Consider the following 21027-nt stretch of genomic DNA (forward strand, 5'->3'; position numbering starts at 1 on the left):
AGAAGGGCGGGAACTTATTGCTCGTTCAAAGTCTTCTCCCAACAGTTATGTAATATTTTAATTTTCAAAATTGTCAAATTACAAACAGAAATTTTGTTGTGACTTTTACAGTTATAAAGTAACTATTTAATAGAAATAGAAACCTTTAAAAAAATTAATATTGTAACGCAATTATTGTAATGGTCAAATAAAAAAATATTTACATTATCCATATGTCTGCCAATACAATATAATTTTTTATTCATATTGCATTTTATATAATGGCAATGTTTTTATTAAAAAAATTTGACTTGGGCCCTATTGGGCTCAATACAGGCCCTGGATCCAAAATCCAATAAGATGATCTATTGGCTCCCTTCAAACCTTTCAACTTTTATATCTGAAACACTTTTCCAATAAACCAAGCCGTCAATTGACACTTAACAAAAATTAACACAATAACATTTAAACGACACCCAACGATAAAGGGATCATGGCGACACTGATTAAATCGACATAGAACATTAAAGGTTAACACTCTGTTAACACCAAACCAACATCCAACGATGAGGATCAATCTCCAACCTACACTAAACATTGAGGCTTAATCCCCAACCTACACCTATCATTGAGGATTAAACCCACGACTTACCTAAACCTTAATGGTCAACACTCAATCTACACCTAAATTTAAGTGTTGACACTTAACTTTGATGACAAACACTAAACTTACGCCCAAATTTGGGCATAAGTTTAGTGTTAACACTCAATTTAGGTGTTGACCATCAAAGTTGAGTGTACTTTTTCATAAGGGTTAATTTATTTAAAATCTTGGATGCTCCTAGCTTTTAACAAGGAGTGTTTATAGCATTGTTGAGTAAATAATACAAAGCCAGATGTGTGAAACGACAACGGTTCACTAGCACAATAACAACGCCATTTACCTGAGAAGTGAGATACGGCGAGATAGAGTCGCTAAAACCATTTGTTACAAAAAGTATCCTACTCCTCCCGGCTTTAGCGCCAAAACTATTAGTCGTAGGAAAAAAACCTGTACTTTCTTTTTTTGTAGAGAATTTAATTCCCTACAATATTGCATTAAACTATTTTAGCTTAAGTCTAATGGAAACCGAGATATTCGCGAAAAACCGATTTTTCACCCCTTTCTTCCAAGATGGCGGCCGAACCACACCACGGGGGAGGTCGAAAACTTAGTTTGTCATTACTGACACCCAAATAAAGAGATTAAAATTTTTTGCAGCTTTGTCTTAATTAGTCGATTTATTTGTCATTTTTAACGACGCGACGTGCCGACTGGACTACTAACGCAGAAGCAACGAACGAAGATGTAGCAGTTACTGCTTCCATTTTTGTTTTTTTTGTTTTTATTTTTGTATTTTTTGTATTTTTTTGTATTTTTTAAATGTTTTTTTATATATATATAGATATTTTTATTACATTTTTAATATATATTTATTTTATATATATATATATATATATATAAAATATATATATATATATATATATATAATATATATATTTATTTATATATAATATATATATTTATACTTTTTGTACATACATATACAGAGTGTGGGAAAAGTATGGAAACCCTGAAAAATCTCGAAAACTATAAGCTTTATAGAAAAATGTTTCAGACAAAAGTTGTACGGGTTTGAAAGGGCCATACGCAGGGGAGTGAAAGTATGAAGCGTCGCTTGATCCCCTTAGCGACCCCATAGCGCTGGGAGTAATGTGCTTGCCCACGTGATCAAAAACTAACCTAGTTTATTTTGATAGATACTTGACACTCGTCAAACTTATGTTATAATTTTTTTTTCAGTATAATTCTGCAAAAATGCCTAAACATGTGATATTTTTAATATTACACTAACTTATTATGCTGAGCTTTATAATATTATTTTTGTGACAATTTAACCTTTAAACTACATAAGAAGAAAATGGTAACTTCATAAAATAATGATAACATGCATATACTTATAGTGTATTATATAATTACATAATTACAAATAAAAGAATAAAAGAATGTACTTCAGTTCACATAATATTTGGCAGACTTTTTCTTTTCTGCACTAATTTTCTTCGGAGTTTCATTAATTTTCTTACAATTTTGCATCATGCGTGTTTGAATATAATTTTGAGTAATTAAAGGAATCACATCGTTTTTGTGAAGAGTGCAAGGAAAAGTAAATAAATTCCATTGTAAAGCTTCGTTAATAACTTCCTCAAAAACATGTGTAGAATTAGAATGCTTGACGAAAAGATGTTCTAAAGATCTAATAAATAAATAAAATTTTCTATTTGGATGAGCAAAAAGAGCGGCTTGATTTTTGTTAATCACATTTAAAAACATAGCATTAAAATAATTAGTATGTTCTGTATGCTCGTCGAAGTTTAATAATGCATTTGTACATACTGAACAGTCTTTAAGAAATGCAAGCATTTTATGTGCCATGTTAGCTGTAAAGCAGTAAATAACACAGTCCACCACTTCTGGTAGACTATAATCAGACTCGACATAATTTTCAAAGTCCCATGCTTCGTTTTGTATAGCATTGTTTAACTTTTCCTTAATTTTCAGTAAAAATTGTTTTGAGTCATCCGGCTTTGTGTAGATTTTTTTTAGTTGCGAAAGAGATATTAGTGGTTCATTATTAACATTCTTTATAACTGCAGTTTCCAGATGAAGGAGGTTTTAAAATACCAAAAGTTGACAATATTTTATAGATCTGCAGAAACGTTGGGGTAGCGGGGTGATCATTACAACCGCCTACTTGCCTTACAGTGCCAAAAAATCTCTAAAGAAAGAAGCAATTATACGAAAATTTGTTAAAAATAGTAGAGCATAATGCAAAATTGAATACCTTTAAATATGCAAAAATACATTTTTTAATCAATCCTGAAAGTGAAATGAAAACTTAAACATTATTCTGGTTGACAGGTTTACATCAATCGTATCTATCGTATCGTAATGATTGAAAAAATCATTATAAATTTAAATACATTTAAATAATTTAAACCATGATTTTAATTAACTCAATGATCAAAATTCACTCAAAATGTATTAACGCTAGATTAAAACTATTACGTTTAAATGTTATCTTAATTATTATATTCTACCTTATTTATATAAATATATTACTACAAAATAGGGACACAAATATATCTGTGGAAATACTACAATTAACTAAAATTAAACCCATCAAACCTCAAGTGCGTCCTGATTAACACGTCCTGATTGAAGTTCCGAAAAACCAAAATGATTTACAAGGGTGCAGGTTAGATCCATCATGGATTGTAAAATTATCCGTAAACCTTCCGCAGTTTGCTTGGTTAGAAACAATTTTTTATCTAAAATCTTATCGTCAACTTTTTTTCCCAATCATTTAGCTTAGATAAAGATTCTTCAAGGATCTATAAAAAGGGTACATTTTCGACGTCTCCAACTCAATCTGTTTAAAATTACATTCATTACAAAAATAAAAATTACCTTGAAATCAGGATTACCAGGTTTTAGTCCTTTCAAATATTCTCTTCGATTTAAAGCGTCAAACATATTATTCATCCACTTGCAGAAGTCAGCAGTGGCTTCGCAATCTTTAAGTTCGGGTACGCGGTTTTGATAAAATCGTAAACCATGAGCTACAGATTTACTAAAAACCTATAATATAATACACAAATGTATTAAATCAATATTAATAAAATACGAAAAGATACAATAATTAAATATTAATACTCGAACGGCTAGGCGAACTCTCATTTTGGCGGAATTACTTAAATTCAAATGATTCTCCGTTAATTTTGGACATATACGTATCTGTCCTGGCAAAAGTTTATCATTGGCATACATGATTTTCAAATATTCCCATTTAATTTGCGACTGATCAGGGTCCATCTAATATAAAAAACGAAATTATTAAAAATAATATCCTGGAAATATAAGTCTAAGGAAATATAACAAATAATACCTGCAATGTTAAGTTGTTATGAAGTCTGTTTCGAATAGTTTTCATTAAATGAGGCGTGTCCGAAAAAACAAATACTTTTCTATTTTCGGTCACGGGGTGTTGAAAGTAATTTATCAATCTACATCGGTCACGATTCACTCCCATCGTTGTCCAAAACTTACGGTTAGTTGAAGCACCGTCACTTTATAACCGCATGAACTTTTGCTCCGGCTTTCTCTACTAATATAATGGCTTTTATGATAAGCTGTGATATCATTTCGCCGTTTACTGGACCACTTGACGCAAACACTGCAATCGGCTGTGTGTAATTGTCAGCAAAAGGTTGGAATATTATAGTCAATGCGTGATTTGCTTTCTTATTAATATTAGTAGACTGCGGTCCATTCTCGCCAAAATCGACAAGTCCTGTGTAGGTCAAGTTCTGTGTCTTTACACTAACACTTTTTTGAGTGGATATCTCGTCGATTAATAAAGCTCCGTGCTTATGAATTTCTTCTTTCTTTTCAATAAATATCTTAAATAATTCAAAGAAATTTGCATCGAAACCGCACTTTGTGTCAATTATGGAAAGGTACTTGTTAATGTAAATATTATTTATATGTACAAAACATTGTGACTGTTTAATATGTAGATTTCAGCTAAAATTGTTTAATAATATGCTGAATACAAATTTTTACCTTCGAATAGTACGAACGGCAGGAATCGGCAAAATGTCATTTTCCCTTAGAAATCGATATCCACAGGGAGATCGCATGTGCATTAGCAAACACAGCAATAGCCAATGCTCGGAATACCTTCTTCCTTTTGGACTTTTCCTCTTCGAAGCTACTAATATTTGTTTGATTACTTCTCGTTCGTTTATTCCGATATTATTTTTTTCCAATAGATCTTTAACTTGCGAAATATTTTGAATATTAGCTTCTATTTTATTTAAGTCTGTTTTCCATTTTTCAATAGATTTTGAGGCTCGCTATTTAACTCTATCAGCCAATTTCTTTTTTTTTCGTAGGAACTCTAACTATTTTCGATTTTTTGATGACAAAGGTATTTGTAACCTGATTATTTTGTCGTTTTTTTTATCTCTTTTTGCAATTTTCTGTAAAATTTTTTTTGCAGTTCTACAATACCTACATATCTTATTATCAGATAACAATACAGGACAATTATTGTGTCTCGTCAAACCCATGTTGTCTTCGAATAGTACGTTACTTTTAACATTTTGTAATTTGGCATCTTTTGATACGCAGAACAAATCTTCATACCATCTATTTTTATCTATATGTCTTGTAATTGTGAAACTTCATTGAAAGGTTCATCAATCATTCCAAAGGTACCAATATCAAGTGAACGACTAAGAGCTTTAACAGTTATGCGCATATCGCCAGTGACAATTATTTCTTTCAAATTAATGACGCTGTACAAGTTGTTAATTTTACAGCATGTGCTTTCAAAGAAATACAATATATTATTGGCAGCGTTGTACATTCTGCACCAAGATGATGATGGCATATCAATGTTAGCATTTATCAAATACTGCATGTTTAATTCGGTTTTCTTTATTTTATTGTTTTAAAAAATAAAATATTTATTACTATTCGGCAGTCTTTTCAAAAGATATGTTTTTTGCGAAACAAAATATAATTTTATAAACTTTTGTTTAAAGAATCTATCAAGCACTTTATAAAAAGACAGATAACTTGGTTCAATTACGATTTATATTCAATATAATTGCATTTAATTGTAGCTCCAGTATTGGAATAACATTCATTATGTTTAAATTAAATCGTACAAAACCGAGCTACGAGAAGCATTATGTACATTTATAACAGCTAATCATTTCAATTACTTTGAACTAGAGTCTTTTTCTATTTCCATTAATTCAGGAATTTTCGGTATTTCTACGGGCTCTGTGACCTCTGTGAATACCAATGACGCCGATGACTCAACGTGATCTATGTTTTCGGTCCATGGAAATACAGATGGGATTGTTTCAGCTTTCAATCTTGGAATTTTGTACGAAGACTTGAAGAAAAAAGTCATATAATAACTTAAAATATCAAATAATAACTTAAAAAATTAAATAATCTGCTAAACAATCACAACTTACTACGCCAAGTACGTTTCCACTTTGATCACAAATTTCTTCCCGTTGCCATAAGATATCTTCTTTCAAAAAATGCTTCTCACAGACACAATGTTTTGATGAAAGCACAATATCCTTTCTGCGAATAGCAGTTTGCCATCGCTGTATCATAATTTGATTAGTTGGTACACGGAAGAAAGAAACTTTTTCAGGATTGTTAACATATCCTGATATGCAACCTAACACTGCACACGTTGGCATTGTTTTAGAATAAAATGTCAATAGTTAAATAATTCTCAAACAAGAACAGAAAATACTGAAGAACACTCAACGCACTTAATACTCGAGAAGTAATACTGAACAATACGGAGCATACGGAAACAGGAGAATACGGATAATACTAAGAGGTTATGTTGTGATCACGTGAGCAAGCACGTAACATCCTGCGCCATCTGAGGTCGGGATCATTATCGGCGTCAAATATTCTGAGAAAAACAATAAGAGTTTTACTCCCCTGGCCATACGATGGTATCATTGGTTTGAGCTTGAATAGCTGCTTGAAGGTCACGTAAAAGTCACTTTCAATTTCTTAAATGGAACACCCTATATTTCATTGCATATTCTTGTAGCTTACCTCGAGAGCTTTCCAAAACACTACAAAAAAATTTTTTTTTAGTAAGAACTTTTCTAGTTATAAGACTTGAAATTTTCCGAATTTTGACTAAAATACAAAATATCTCCTAAAATGTTCATTCTTGAATTATGAGTAGCCATGATAACTAATTTTGAGTAGCCGTAAAAGTAACTAATTTTGAGTAGTCATCACTCTTCGAGATTTTGCAGAATTTTCATACTGAAGTAATTAGTTGTTTTCACGGCTACTCAGAATTTATTTTTTGTGTTTTTTTTTTACACCAATTGATTTATCTCATTATTCTGTTCAAAAAAGTATTGAAGTAAGATGATCGAAAAATCAGTATTTTACGAGATATTTTGTATTTTAGTCAAAATTCGGGAAATTTCAAGTCTTATAACTAGAAAAGTTCTTGATAAAAAAATTTTTTTGTAGTGTTTTGGAAAGCTCTTGAGGTAAGCTACAAGAATATGCAATGAAATATAGAGTGTTCCATTTGAAAAATTGAAAGTGACTTTTACGTGACCTTCAAGCAGCTATTCAAGCTCAAACCAATAATACCATCGTATGGCCCTTTCAAAACCGTACAACTTTTGTCTGAAACATTTTTCTGTAAAACTTATAGTTTTCAAGATTTTTCAGGGTTTCCATACTTTTATATAACACGTGCATGGAAAGTGGCCTGTGGGCACTGCCTTAGATATTGTTCTGGATGCGATGTTGTAATGAGATATTACGTATATTTTAATAAACTTTATTCTTAAGAACTACGCCTCGTGTACATCGAACTAAAGACAAAAGAATACTGATAAATCTATATAAAACAAAGAAAAGTGTTGTGTGTCGACACTGGCGTTACAGAGATTTTTAACGTTTCGAGGTTGGCTACATTATCTGGTTCCTACAGTACTCCCCCTTAAGTTTCTTCGCGATGATTTGCGAAGGTAACTGATTTAGTTCTGGAATAAGTACGTAAGGGTACAGCTGGCCGGGATGTTCCTTGCTCCGGTTCTTAAGTTGTTGAGGTAGAGCCTCGATAAAAGCTGGTTTTAGTCTTTTGATTGAAATGTTACTATTCTCGCCGTTGATTTTCAGAGTGAAGACCCTTTCCGTAGGACGTTCCACGACTTCATAAGGTCCTTCATACGGGGATTTCAATGGTCTTTTGACATCGTTTCTTCTGACAAAAACATGAGTGCAAGTAAATAGCGTATTATGAATAAATATTTTGCGTTTTTCGTGGTGTGCTGCGGGACTGGCACGAACTTTCCGCATGTGTTCACGGAACTTCTCGATGAATATTTGAGGATCAGCCGGGATGTCTTCATTAGAGAAGAATTCTCCTGGTATGCGTAATGTACCATATGTTAATTCAGCCGCTGTTGCTTTGACGTCCTCCTTGTAACTTGAACGTAAGCCTAGCAGGACCGTGGGAAGTATTTCTGTCCACCTCGAGTTTTTATGGCATTTAATTGCAGTTTTTAACGAACGATGCCAGCGCTCGATCATCCCGTTAGAGGATGGATGATAAGCGGTTGTGCGAATGCGTTTCCTAAAAGATTAGTTAGTGCTTGAAAAAGTGCGGATTCAAATTGCGTACCTCTATCGGTTGTTATGGTAGCAGGTACTCCGAATCTTGCGATCCAGTTCGCGTAGAAGACGGTTGCGACGGTGTCTGCAGTGATATCAGCAACGGGAACTGCTTCTGGCCAGCGCGTGAAACGGTCGATCATTGTGACACAATAACGACATTGGAATTTTCTCCAGTTGAGTGTGAACGTGTCTGCTTATTTTATTTCGTTGACACGTTATACAAGTACGTGACCAGGCCGTGATATCTTTTCCCATGCTGGGCCAGACGAAAGTCCTCTGTATCAATCTTCTAGTGACGCGTCCGCTTGGATGAGATAGTGTATGAGTAGCGTTAAATATTTGTCCTCGAAGATTTGCGGGAACGTAAGGTCGAACATCATCTTGTGAAACATCACAATACAATGTTGTATCAGTGCCGGTTAGACATAGTTTGCGTAATTTAAGTGATGTATCTGATTTGAGAAGCTGTTGGAGTTCTTCGTCCGAAGCCTGCTCTTGCGCGAGTTCGTCAGTTGATACGATCCTTGGTAAATCGATGGTGCTCAAGCGCGATAAAGCATCAGCTACAATGTTGTCCTCTCCGTTTACGTGGACAATTTTCGTTGTGATTTGACCGATGAAATCGATTTGGCGAAGCTGCCTTGGAGATGCCTTTTCCGCCTTTTGGTTGAAAACGTATATTAGTGGTTTGTGGTCTGTCACTATGGTTACTTCACGTCCTTCCACGAAATGACGAAAAAATTTTAGGCTCTTGTAAATCGCTAAAAGCTCACGGTCGTAAGTGCTGTATTTACTTTCTGCGGTGCTCAGCTTACGAGAGAAGAATGCGAGTGGTTCAAGTTTGTTATCGTGGAGTTGCTCTAACGATGCTTCTATGGCTGTATCTGATGCGTCTGTATGGAGTACCAATGGCGCGTTCTCGACGGGATGTGCGAGTAACGTCGCGTCAGCTAGTTGCTGTTTGCATAATGCGAATGCCTGCTCCGATTCTGGGGTCCATACTACTGGGCGTTTATCTCGACGTTTAGAGCCTACGAGGTACGAGTTGAGCGTTGTTTGTGCTTGGGCAGCTCCTTTGACAAAACGTCGATAGAAATTTATGATGCCCAAAAATCTGCATAGTTCGCTTATATCCTTTGGTTTCGGATAATTGCGGATAACTTCCACTCGTTGCGGTAGAGGCTTGGATCCTTCGGCATTGATTAGGTATCCTAGATATTGTACCTCTTCTTTCCCGAATACGCACTTGCTGACATTAATCGATAGACCGTATTCTCGAAGACGTTCAAAAATTATACAAAGATGCTTTCGGTGTTCCGCTGCGTTTTTGGACGCTATAATGATGTCGTCGATGTAACAGAATACGAAGTCTAGTCCACGAAAGATTTTGTCCATAAATCGTTGAAACGACTGTGCAGCGTTGCGCACAAGCCGAATGTCATTACGTTGAACTCGTACAACCCGAATGGAGTAATGACCGCTGTTTTGGGCCGGTCTTCTGGTGCGACGGGTATTTGATAATAAGCGCGTATCAGATCTAATGTTGAACATATAGTGCATCCGCGAAGACGGTGATTAAAATCATGGAGATGAGCAATAGGATATCGGTCTGGCTCGGTAACTCTGTTTACGCCGCGGTAGTCTCCGCAATAACGCTATTCGCCCGTTTTTTTCCGGACCAAGTGTAACGGACTAGCCCACGGGCTGCTAAACGGCTGACAAATTCCTTCAGTAATCATTTGAGCAAATTCGGCACGCGCGGCTCTCAGCTTTTCAGGCGACAACCGACGTGCGCGCGCGGCGACCGGTGGACCACGTGTCGTAATGAATTAGTGTTGAACCTTATGTTTGGGCTTCTTGTGCTGACAAGGTCTCGTTATATCGATGAACTCCTTCAATAAATCGCTATATTCGTTGTCCTGAAGTATCGTGGAAACGGAAGGTGTCGTGACGTTAATTATTTGTCCATTCGTTCCTAACTTTGTTACTCCGTCAATCAATTGGCGATTATGTAAGTCGACTAAAAGGTTAAACTGCGCCAAGAAATCAGCTCCTATTATAGCATGAGTGACTTTCGCTACTGTGAAACGCCACTGGAACTTGCGTCGTAATTCTAAATCGACGCTAACAAGTTTTTGACCAAACGTTGGAATCGCCGAGCCATTCGCTGCGTAGAGCGTTAGATCGGTTGGAGTTTGGTTGGTTGTCATCGACTGCGGTATTATACTAATGTCTGCGCCAGTGTCTATTAAATATCGCATACGGGATTTGCGATCAGTCAAAATGAGGCGTCGTTGCTTTGGAGAAGCTCCCACGTGCGCCTCCAAACGAGGAAGCGTAGTTAGTTTTCTTTAGTTGTTTGCTTCGTACTCGCTACAGCCTTTTGCCAAGTACAGGGTGGGCGGCACCTGTAAGCTTCTTTACCAAACTTAGCATGATAATAACAATAATCGGTATTTTGCTTAATATTAGGCTTACGACTAGCAAATCGATCCCTAGTACCACGGGGTAGTACTTCGACCCAAGTACCAAGACCGCGACTTCTCGGTCGTCCCCTTTGAGTCCTAACAGTTAACGCTTCTACCTGTTTTTTGAGATCTGCAATTTGCTGTTCCAAGGTGGAAACAGGCTGAAGGGAACTTGCTGTGGGAACGGCTACTGTGCTAATTACCGGCTTCATAACCTCCATCGTTTTGTCCGCCTGCATCGCTAGCGTTGTGAGGTCTTCCACTCTGCCGACAGCTAGTACAGCCCTGATGGACTCAGGTAACTGCTCGAGAAACAGGGTGCGTAGGATGGAATCTCCGCATGCCCTGCATGCTACGTTGCGCAGCCTTTGTAAAAAATTGGAGGGTTTTTCTTCGCCCATTTCGTGTCCTCGTAATAAACGTCGTAATTTCGACTTGCTGGTGTCACCGAACGACGTTAGGATGCGGTCTTTAAGCGCCTGATATTTTTGCGTGGGCGGTGGGTTCTCTAGAATATCGGAAACAAACGGCAGTACTTCTTGGTCAAGATTGAATACCACGTACCTGAATTTCGTGTCATCTGCTGAGACACGCGAGAGCTGAAACGCTGCTTCAGCTTGTGCGAACCAGAGGTTAGGACTCGCTTTCCAAAAAAGAGGAAGTCTCATCAATCGAGCCGTATGGACTTCAGGCTCGGGTGGAAGGCCGAGTTCAAGCCGCCTTCTCTGCTCTCAGTCTCGTATCCTCGTTGGTTTTCCATATCGCTGGGGGTGTCCGTATTACGTGTATTTTTCCCGGGGAGCCCGCTATGATGCGGGGGCGGTGTACGTGACGTCATGTTACTTCTCGGCCCTCGTTTTTTTTAATACCCTCGGACGAGTCGATCTTTCTGGGTGTGCGATCATATACGTAGTCGGACGGTTAAAGCCGTTACTATTTCCAAAACGCCGTACTGGTGATCACGTCGTACGAGTGATCACGTCGCGCGTCGGGGTCACCAATTATTACTGGGCACTGCCTAAAGGTGAAATTTCATGGGCAGTGAAAAGCAGCAGCAGATCGTACTGATTGGCTACAAAATAGAGAAGTTCTCGAGTTTCTAGAACTCCTCTATTTTATAGCCAATCAGTACGATCTGCTGCTGGTTTTCACTGCCCATGAAATTTCACCTTTAGATATTGTTCTGGATGCGAGGTTGTAATGAGATATTACGTATATCTTAATAAACTTTATTCTTAAGAACTACGCCTCGTGTACATCGAACTAAAGACAAAAGAATACTGATGATGAATCTATATAAAACAAAGAAAAGTGTTGTGTGTCGACACTGGCATTACAGAGATTTTTAACGTTTCGAGGTTGGCTACATTGTCTGGTTCCTACAGGCCCGTTACGCGCGCGCCATTTGTGCGACAAATAGCCAATTTCACACCGAGAAATCCTCCGCTCGAACAGTGCGGTAATGTTCTCATTCCCGCACAGTCTCGCAGAGAGTCGCGTAAAAGAGTCACGGTGCGGTTTCGCTTCGCGTCGTATAATAATAGGATAATTACATGTAAATAAAACAATTACCTTGAATCAGAAAAAATATTAATCGTCGCGTCGCGTGAAGAGTCACGGTCGGTATCGCTCCGCGCGTACTTGACGCGAGACACGAGACACTCAGGGTGTCATTACATGGAGTGCGGAAACGTGGAAACGCGGAAGACAAAATTTACTAGATTTCCGTCGATCCGTTCCGTTTGTTTTGAATGCCTTGTATTACATGGAGCACATTTTGAGCGGAAAAGCGGAACGGAGAATTATAAAATATTAATTTTTAACGGTATTTATTGATTAAAATGTTTGTATTCAATAGATAAGCTGAAAAGATAAGCATATTAATAAAAATTGCAATGAATTAAGTGAACACAATTTTAAGAAATGAATACAAATGTCTATTTGTCACTATACTGATCCGCTTTTCCGCGCAAATTGTGCTCCATGTAATATAAGGAGAAACAAGCTCGCGGAACGAACGCGTCAAAATCCGTTGTCAACGCGGATACAGTATACTCCATCAAATTTCGGAGCTGTCTAATCACATTGAAAAGGAAAGCTTTTACATACTTCGATTACTTTATTATTTTATAAAAGTGGCAGTATAATATTATAGATTCAAACATCATGTTGATGGTTATTATGAAGTATCTTATGCAAGCCAGGGTATGTACATACATACATACACGATAATATCGGATTCCGCTTTTCCGTTCAAACGTGCGGGACTCAAGTCGCGGAAACGCGGAATCTAGTTACGTACTATTATGTTCCGCGTTTCCGCGTTTCCGCGTTTCCGCGTTTCCGCGCTCCATGTAATGGCACCCTCAGACCACAGTAGCGCAACTCTCCTGATTTCTTGTTGTCCAAAATGGAGTGCGCATGCGCGAAATAAGTATGTAGCCACTGTCGAGTTTCCCCACTACTCATCTAGTGAGTTCGTGATCCAAAGAAGCCGAGCTCTTTCGTTGCTGCGCCACTACGACAGTCAATTCGATTCGATAGTCAGATACTGACGGTTATCGTCTCGCGTAGTTTTAGTTGCGTCATACTCGTTATACTCGAGTCGTCTGTACATTGGTGATACTTAATAAACTTTTCTAGTAGCCTCATTAAAAGTGCATTTATTTTTATAAAACCGACAGAACATTAATTGCAGTAGCGGCAAGTCGCTACAACTGGTGACCCCGACGTGATTTGTTCGGTTCAGTGCACGTTCGAGAAGTTTCTCGTCGAGGCCCGTCTCGTGTCCACCGACCTTGTCGGGGAGACACCCGACGGCATTTTTCTCTGTTGCAGATTAGCCGGTATACAGCTGGTACCCTGTAAAGGAGATCGACGCATATTAGGTGCAGACAAAAAATTTTTTTTTTCTCTCGCTGGAATTCAAGCCCATAGCAACGGCAGCGCGCCATTACGCACGACACGCTATTGGTCAAAGCCCGTTCAACCGATTTTCTTCCTTGGCGAGGCTGTTCCTGGCGGCTGACCGTCCGCACCAGTGCAGCAGCTCATCGCGGTTCTGCATACTTCGTCGCAGCCCATCGCAGCTCATCGTAGTCATCGAGACCTTCGTTCCGTAACGTTACTCTCCCGTTTACTATTGTTATCAGCACATGCGATCTCGCGTCTCGTGCGAACCGTTCCCACGAGTAAACGTTTAGCATCGACGCGTGATCTGTGCATATATAGCGCGCGTTTTCGACGTAACCTTGCGCATACCATTGTAACGCTTTCGATCGTGCTCTATTTCGCCGTAATCATGTCAGAACCGCCGCGTGTGGAAACATACCGCGTTCCTAAAATTCCGCCATTTTGGAAAAGCGAGCCGGAAGCGTGGATTTTGCAAGTCGAGGCGTCGTTGCGTGTGGCGGGAATTACCGCCGATCGAACCAAAGCCGACTATTTGTTAACGGGCGTCAACACTGAAGTAGTTGCACACATCTCTGATTTACTTAAAGCGGATCCGCCGCCTGAGGATCTATTCGAGAGTCTCAAAGAGCGTATCTTATCCGTTTACGCGACTTCTTCCGAATCTCGCTTACGAAGCCTGTTAAAAGGTCAGGTGTTAGGCGATCAAAAACCTTCACACCTTCTTAATCATATGAAAAATCTTAATAACGGTCAATGCAGCCCAGCGGTGCTCAGATCTTTGTTTATCGAGCAACTTCCTGACTCTCACAAAGCCATTCTAGCCGCGATTAATGAACAAGATTTGCAAAAGCTGGCCAAAATTGCGGATAGGATTTCCGAGACCAATAACCCGAGTACTTCGGTAGTACCGTTTGTCGCCGTGGTAAACCAAGCGAAAGATGCAGCACCTTCATCCAGCATCGATAAAAAATTAAATCAGATTACTAAGCAACTCGCGGCCCTTAATAAAGAGGTGTTTAAATCGCGACGTAACCGATCTAAGTCTAGAGGTCGTTCTTCCGCGCAATCGCAAAATGCAAAAAAATCCGACCTTTGTTATATCCACCGTAAATACGGAACCAAGGCGACATCCTGTCGCAAGCCATGTTCTTGGCAAGAGCCTAAGCAACTGGAAAACTGAAACCCCCTCCTCGCACCGAGACGGTCGGGAGTAACGGGGCAAAGCAAAGCCGTCTTCACGTTTTCGACCGCATTACAGGTCAGCAATTCCTTATCGACACGGGCGCGGAAATTTCAATTCTCCCCGCAACGTTTCGCGATAAAAAAGCGCCGTCTGAACTTAAATTATTTGCGGCTAATAATTCTAGTATCAACACCTATGGCGAACGTCGCCTTGCGCTAGACTTCGGTCTTCGGCGACCTGTAGTCTGGAATTTTCGCGTGGCGGCAGTCCCTCATGCTATCTTAGGTGCGGATTGTTTAAAACATTATCAACTCCTGGTTGACTTACACAATGGTCGACTTATCGATACTAGTACTAAGCTCTTCACTACAGGTGAAATCCGAGTCGTTCGTGAAAATAAAATATCAACGGTAAATCGCAAAGCTAATTTCGCGGATATCCTTTTAGAATTTCCGGAAATAACGGGGGTTAGTCAACTAATTCCTTCTGGAACTCGTGATGTGGAACATCACATTCTAACTTCCGGCCCGCCAGTCGCAGAACGTTCTCGACGTTTGCCGCCAGATAAATTGACGGCGGCTAAGGCGGAATTTAAACGTCTCATAGAGTTAGGCATTTGCAGGCCTTCTAGTAACCCTTGGGCTAGCCCTATTCACCTCGTTCGCAAAAAGAACGGTGAGTGGCGAGTATGTGGTGATTACCGCCGGGCAAATGCGATTACCGAACCAGATCTATATCCCGTTCCTCACCTCCACATTTCTCTGCCAATCTTGCAGGAAAAACTATTTTTTCGGTTTTAGATCTTTTTAAAGCGTACCACCAGATCCCGGTGGCTAAAGAAGATATACCTAAAACAGCCGTTATCACCTCATTTGGGTTGTTTGAATATGTTTACATGACTTTCGGTCTACGCAACGCAGCGCAAACGTTTCAGCGTTACATTCATCAAGCACTTAAAGATTTAGATTTTGTCTTCGCATATATTGATGATATTCTTATTGCCTCCTCCTCAGTTGAAGAGCATAGGAAACATCTTCGTATAGTGTTTCAGAGACTTAAAGAATTCGGATTATTTTTAAATCCATCCAAATGCATTCTAGGCGTCCCACAAGTAAACTTTTTAGGTTACACGGTTAGCCGCGACGGCATTAAGCCTACTCCAGAAAGAGTTGCCGCCATTCAAAACTTACCGAAACCGCGTACAGTAGTCGAACTTCGTCGATTTTTAGGCGCCTTAAATTTCTACAGGCGTAGCCTCCCTCAAGCAGCGCGCGTTCAAGCTCCGCTTCACGTCTATCTCAAAGACTCGCGAAAGAACGATAAGCGCGAAATCATTTGGACTCCTGATGCCGAAAAAGCATTTGTTTCAGCTAAATCAGACCTGGCCAACGCAGCTTGCCTAGCGCATCCGTCCGTCAACGCAAAAACGCGTTTAGTTACCGACGCCTCAGACTTTGCTATAGGAGCAGTCCTCGAGCAGTATATCGAGAATACTTGGAAACCGTTATCTTTTTTCTCTCGAAAATTTACCGAATCGCAGAAGAAATATAGTGCATATGACCGCGAACTCACCGCGATCTACAAATCTATAAAATTTTTTCGACACTTCCTCGAAGGTCGTGATTTTAAGATCCTAACTGACCATAAGCCGTTAATTTACGCGTTTAAACAGCGCTCGGATAAAGCCTCCCCGAGGCAAGTGCGACAACTATCCTTTATAGCTCAATTCTCCACCAACATCGATTACCTTCCCGGTCCCGATAATGTGGTAGCTGATGGTTTATCGCGAATCGAAGCATTCTGCTTACCTACCGAATTCGAGTTAGTTGATCTTGCCTCTCGGCAAAAAGAAGATGACGAGCTTAAACATTTACTCGCTTCTAACACATCTTCCCTCAAATTCAAAAAATTTGTTTGGGGTTCTCCTAATACAGAGCTCTACTGTGAATTGTCAGGAGAAGTTATCCGTCCTTACATTCCAGCATCTCTTAGGAAAGAGGTCTTTGATTTATTTCATAATCCCGCCCACCCCAATGCCAAGGTCACTGACCGCATCATACGTCAACGATACATTTGGCCTAACCTACATCGTGACGTTACCAAATGGGCACATAGCTGTTTGGACTGTCAACAATCTAAAGTCTCCCGTCATGTCAAACAAGTTCCTGCTTCTTTTATCGCTCCTGATGGGCGTTTTGAGCATATTCACTTAGACATTATTGGTCCCTTACCACTTATGAACGGCTATAGATACTGCCTCACTTTAATCGACAGATTCTCTCGCTGGCCCGAAGCAATTCCGATGGTTGACATCACAGCCCAGACAGTAGCTAAAACCTTTTACGATCATTGGATCACTCGTTTTGGCGCTCCCAAAATTTTAACAACTGATCAAGGAGCTCAATTTGAGTCTCAGATTTTCGCAGTTTTGTTATCTTTAATAGGCTGTAAGCGCATTCGTACAACCGCTTACCACCCTCAGTCAAATGGTATGGTTGAGCGCTGGCACCGCTCACTAAAAGCAGCTTTAATGTGCCATGGTACAGAGAATTGGGTCAACACCCTTCCAACCGTCTTCCTCGGATTACGAACGCATATACGTCTGGATACGCAGGCTTCTCCAGCTGAGTATGTTTATGGCACCATTCTTCGAGTGCCCGGAGAATTTTTTCTTCAGGAAGACTTTTCTCCAGATCCTCAGATCTTCATTAACGACTTTCGAAATTTCATGCGCCAAGTTAAACCTGTTCCGGTGGCTCACCACTACAAAAAACGCGCATTTTTCTTTAAGGAATTGAACTCGTGTTCTCATGTTTTTCTACGACACGATGCAGTTAAAAGACCTCTGGAACGACCGTATTCTGGTCCTTTCAAAATTCTGCAAAGAAATTCCGATAAAGTCTATACAATTGAAGTCAATAATCGACCGCTCAGTGTTTCTATAGAACGTCTTAAACCTGCACATTTTTTATTGGATAACGTGATTGAAACACCTACAACAGACGTACGTTCCCTCTACTTCCAATCAGCCTAGTAATTGTTCCCCTTCGGTAGAACAACCGTCTAAACAAATTAGAACGTATCCGGCACAAAAAAAGCAAGTACGATTCAATCTAAATAAAGAGCCATAATTCTTTTCATTGCGTATTCGTAATTTTAGCGTTTACCCCTATACTGTATTGTCAACCCTTTAATTTGTAAGTCTAGCATTAGCGTAACATTATTAGTGGTAAGCTCAGCGTTTCAATTATATTATCATATTTTAATTAGCATGTAAGCAACATAACTACTGTGCAATATTACTTTCCTTTCGTTAACACTCGGGGGGGAGTATGTAGCCACCGTCGAGTTTCCCCACTACTCATCTAGTGAGTTCGTGATCCAGGGAAGCCGAGCTCTTTCGTTGCTGCGCCACTGCGACAGTCAATTCGATTCGATAGTCAGATACTGACGGTTATCGTCTCGCGTAGTTTTAGTTGCGTCATACTCGTTATACTCGAGTCGTCTGTACATTGGTGATACTTAATAAACTTTTCTAGTAGCCTCATTAAAAGTGCATTTATTTTTATAAAACCGACAGAACATTAATTGCAGTAGCGGCAAGTCGCTACAAGTAAGCGCCCACTAACACCATCTGAACGTCGTTCTCTATACTTCTTTCTCAATTGCTCTTCCTTTCTCCGTTCTGCTCCGCTCCCTCTCAGAATTTAAATGGTCAGAAGTAAATACCTATCTGTGTATTAGAACAGAAATTTGGAGGGAATTAGCTCAATTAGCCACTGAATGCTATTGAGAGCTGTTAGAAGTGTTTGACAGACTCTGAATAACTACGTTTGTGATGAAAGTGAAAAGAGTTTAAGAGTATAAAGTGGTTACAAACCTCAGAAGATAGGATAATTATTCAATCATTGTATTTAAAATCAGTCATGCTTAAATTAAGAATATCGTTTATCTATTTATCTTGCGAAATTACCTCTGTGATACTCTAATATCTAGAAAGAATTGCTGCTTGATTCTACGTTGTCTACAAACGGTTACATTTCTGAAATACTTATTAAAATGCAAATGGTCGATATAATCTTACCAATTAGTGTAATTAGCAAATATGCTCAACTGGTGAAATTTTTTACGTGCCTGAATTCATCTACTGAAAAAAACACAGAATTTATCCGTTATAAAAACATGGCAACACCATTAGTTGGCATAACCAACTTGAATAATAAATCGTTGCCATATTGATACATTTGGAATTCAAAGGTTTTCGTCTCATGATGCCGACTGATACGAATAAATTACAACACGATTTATTGATGCTTCAGGTTGTAAACCATTTTGCTCTTGTATAACTTTCTTATTATAAAGATTTAATATTTAAACTTATTTATTTTGGTATTATATTATATATTATATAGTTGGACGGAATTCGTATTACGCCGGATGCAGAAAATCCAATTTGTAGAGTTTCATTGCGAACCGACATTTATCAACTGGCTGCTCGAGCAAATATATTAAACGTACCAGGTTCGGCTGTAGAGGATCGACAATATCAAATTAGTGTTAAAGGAGTGTACGTGTGCATATACCACTACTTGGAAGAATTATCAGCTAAGCATTTTAATAAGGTTTACCATCAAAACTGTATTGTTTTTTCCACAATTCTTAAGGAAATATTTTATACATTGTCTAAACTGTAAAACTTAAAAGAAAATTTTTGAAACATCCAGATTTGATACAAGCGTCATTGTTTTCAGAGGATGTCTCAATCGTACTTATATACAATAAACGCCGCAAGAATCCAGCATTAGAGTGGAATAAACTCGGGAATGGTAGTAGTCTAGATCCATACTTTTCAACATCTCCAGTATTAACGAAGTAATACAATTAATATAATTTAAACGCGTAAAAATTTATATGATAATTATAGTATTCTAATTTTAATATTTAATACTAGATTTGATCTCTGCTTAATTATTGCCCCAGCTGTCACATTTAAAGGAGACACAATTGTCTGTGGAAGCGCTGTTGAAGTAAATTACATTACAGACATAGAATTGACAATAAATTTAGATCAAATTAAATTAATATCAACCCGGGAAAAAATATTCATATATGATCATATATAATCATATATGATTGGCCATATATGGTCAGATATGGAAATTGGCCAGATCTGAGGATATATGATCTGGTATTATTGTATATGTTAATATCTGATCAGATATGATCAGGTATGATCAGATACGAACTGACACAGTTTAATCTGGACATATATATTTAAGTAAGTTTTAGAACATTGTTATATATTTTCAAAAGTTATTTTTTAAGTGTGCCACTTTATTATAAAAGTGGACTCCACGATACAACTGATACAAAAATTGTGCCGCTTCATAGCGCGAGACAGTGTCGTGTCTTTTGATACCATTCTTATAACACTGTTGGTCAAATTTTAAATACGAGAAACAGATCCCATCGAATGCCATCTATCGGATACTTTGAGATGCAATATCTGATCTGATCATATATAATCTTATATGACTATATAAGTTCATATATGATTATATATGATTTTCAGTTTAAATTATAAGATATTATGTTTGCAAAATAATACGATTAATATATTTATTTATAAGAACTATAATATATATTATATAACAGTTTTTTTCACAAAAGTAAAATTTCATTGTTTATAAAAATATTTGATAAAAATTAATATGTCAATTAAAAAAGATTAAGTGTCTTATGCAAAATTAGAAAAAAAGAAAAATTTAAAATAACACAAGCAATGAGATGCCGTTTTTGGTCGAAGTGGATCTGGGTGCTTAATAATATTTCACAATATCAATTATTATTAAATATATTTTTCAGTTTTTTAAACTGCGTGCCAATATGGACTTTGTCGGACTTAAAACACATATATATATATATAAACGCTCTATATATGGGCATGTAAAACTTATATCTGTTTATATCTCATTTATATATGTTCATATACTGTCAGATATGAATATTTTTTCCCGGGATGATATAAAATGTCCGGGAAAAATATTCATATCTGACAGTATATGAACATATATAAATAAGATATGAACAGATATAAGTTTTACATGCCCATGTATAGAGCATATATAATCATATATGGTTATGTATCGCCATATATGATTCTGATCACCATATATGATTATATA

At 38.1% G+C, this 21027-nt stretch overlaps 1 protein-coding gene across 1 annotated transcript in view; it reads left to right on the top strand.

Moving 5' to 3' along the window:
• LOC112456989 overlaps window positions 1–20091 on the top strand; it is a 42504-nt gene extending 22413 nt beyond the window's left edge. Inside the window, exons 3-4 of the mRNA XM_025019817.1 lie at window positions 19594–19714; window positions 19794–20091. Of these exons, the coding sequence (XP_024875585.1) occupies window positions 19594–19714; window positions 19794–19965 (293 nt within the window). The 3' untranslated portion in view covers window positions 19966–20091. The remainder of the gene's footprint in view (window positions 1–19593; window positions 19715–19793) is intronic.
• Window positions 20092–21027: the final 936 nt, after the last annotated feature.

Source organism: Temnothorax curvispinosus, unplaced genomic scaffold (assembly GCF_003070985.1).
Source record: "Temnothorax curvispinosus isolate PA1 unplaced genomic scaffold, ASM307098v1 QBEX01007375.1, whole genome shotgun sequence".
Taxonomy (NCBI): Eukaryota; Metazoa; Arthropoda; class Insecta; order Hymenoptera; family Formicidae; genus Temnothorax; species Temnothorax curvispinosus.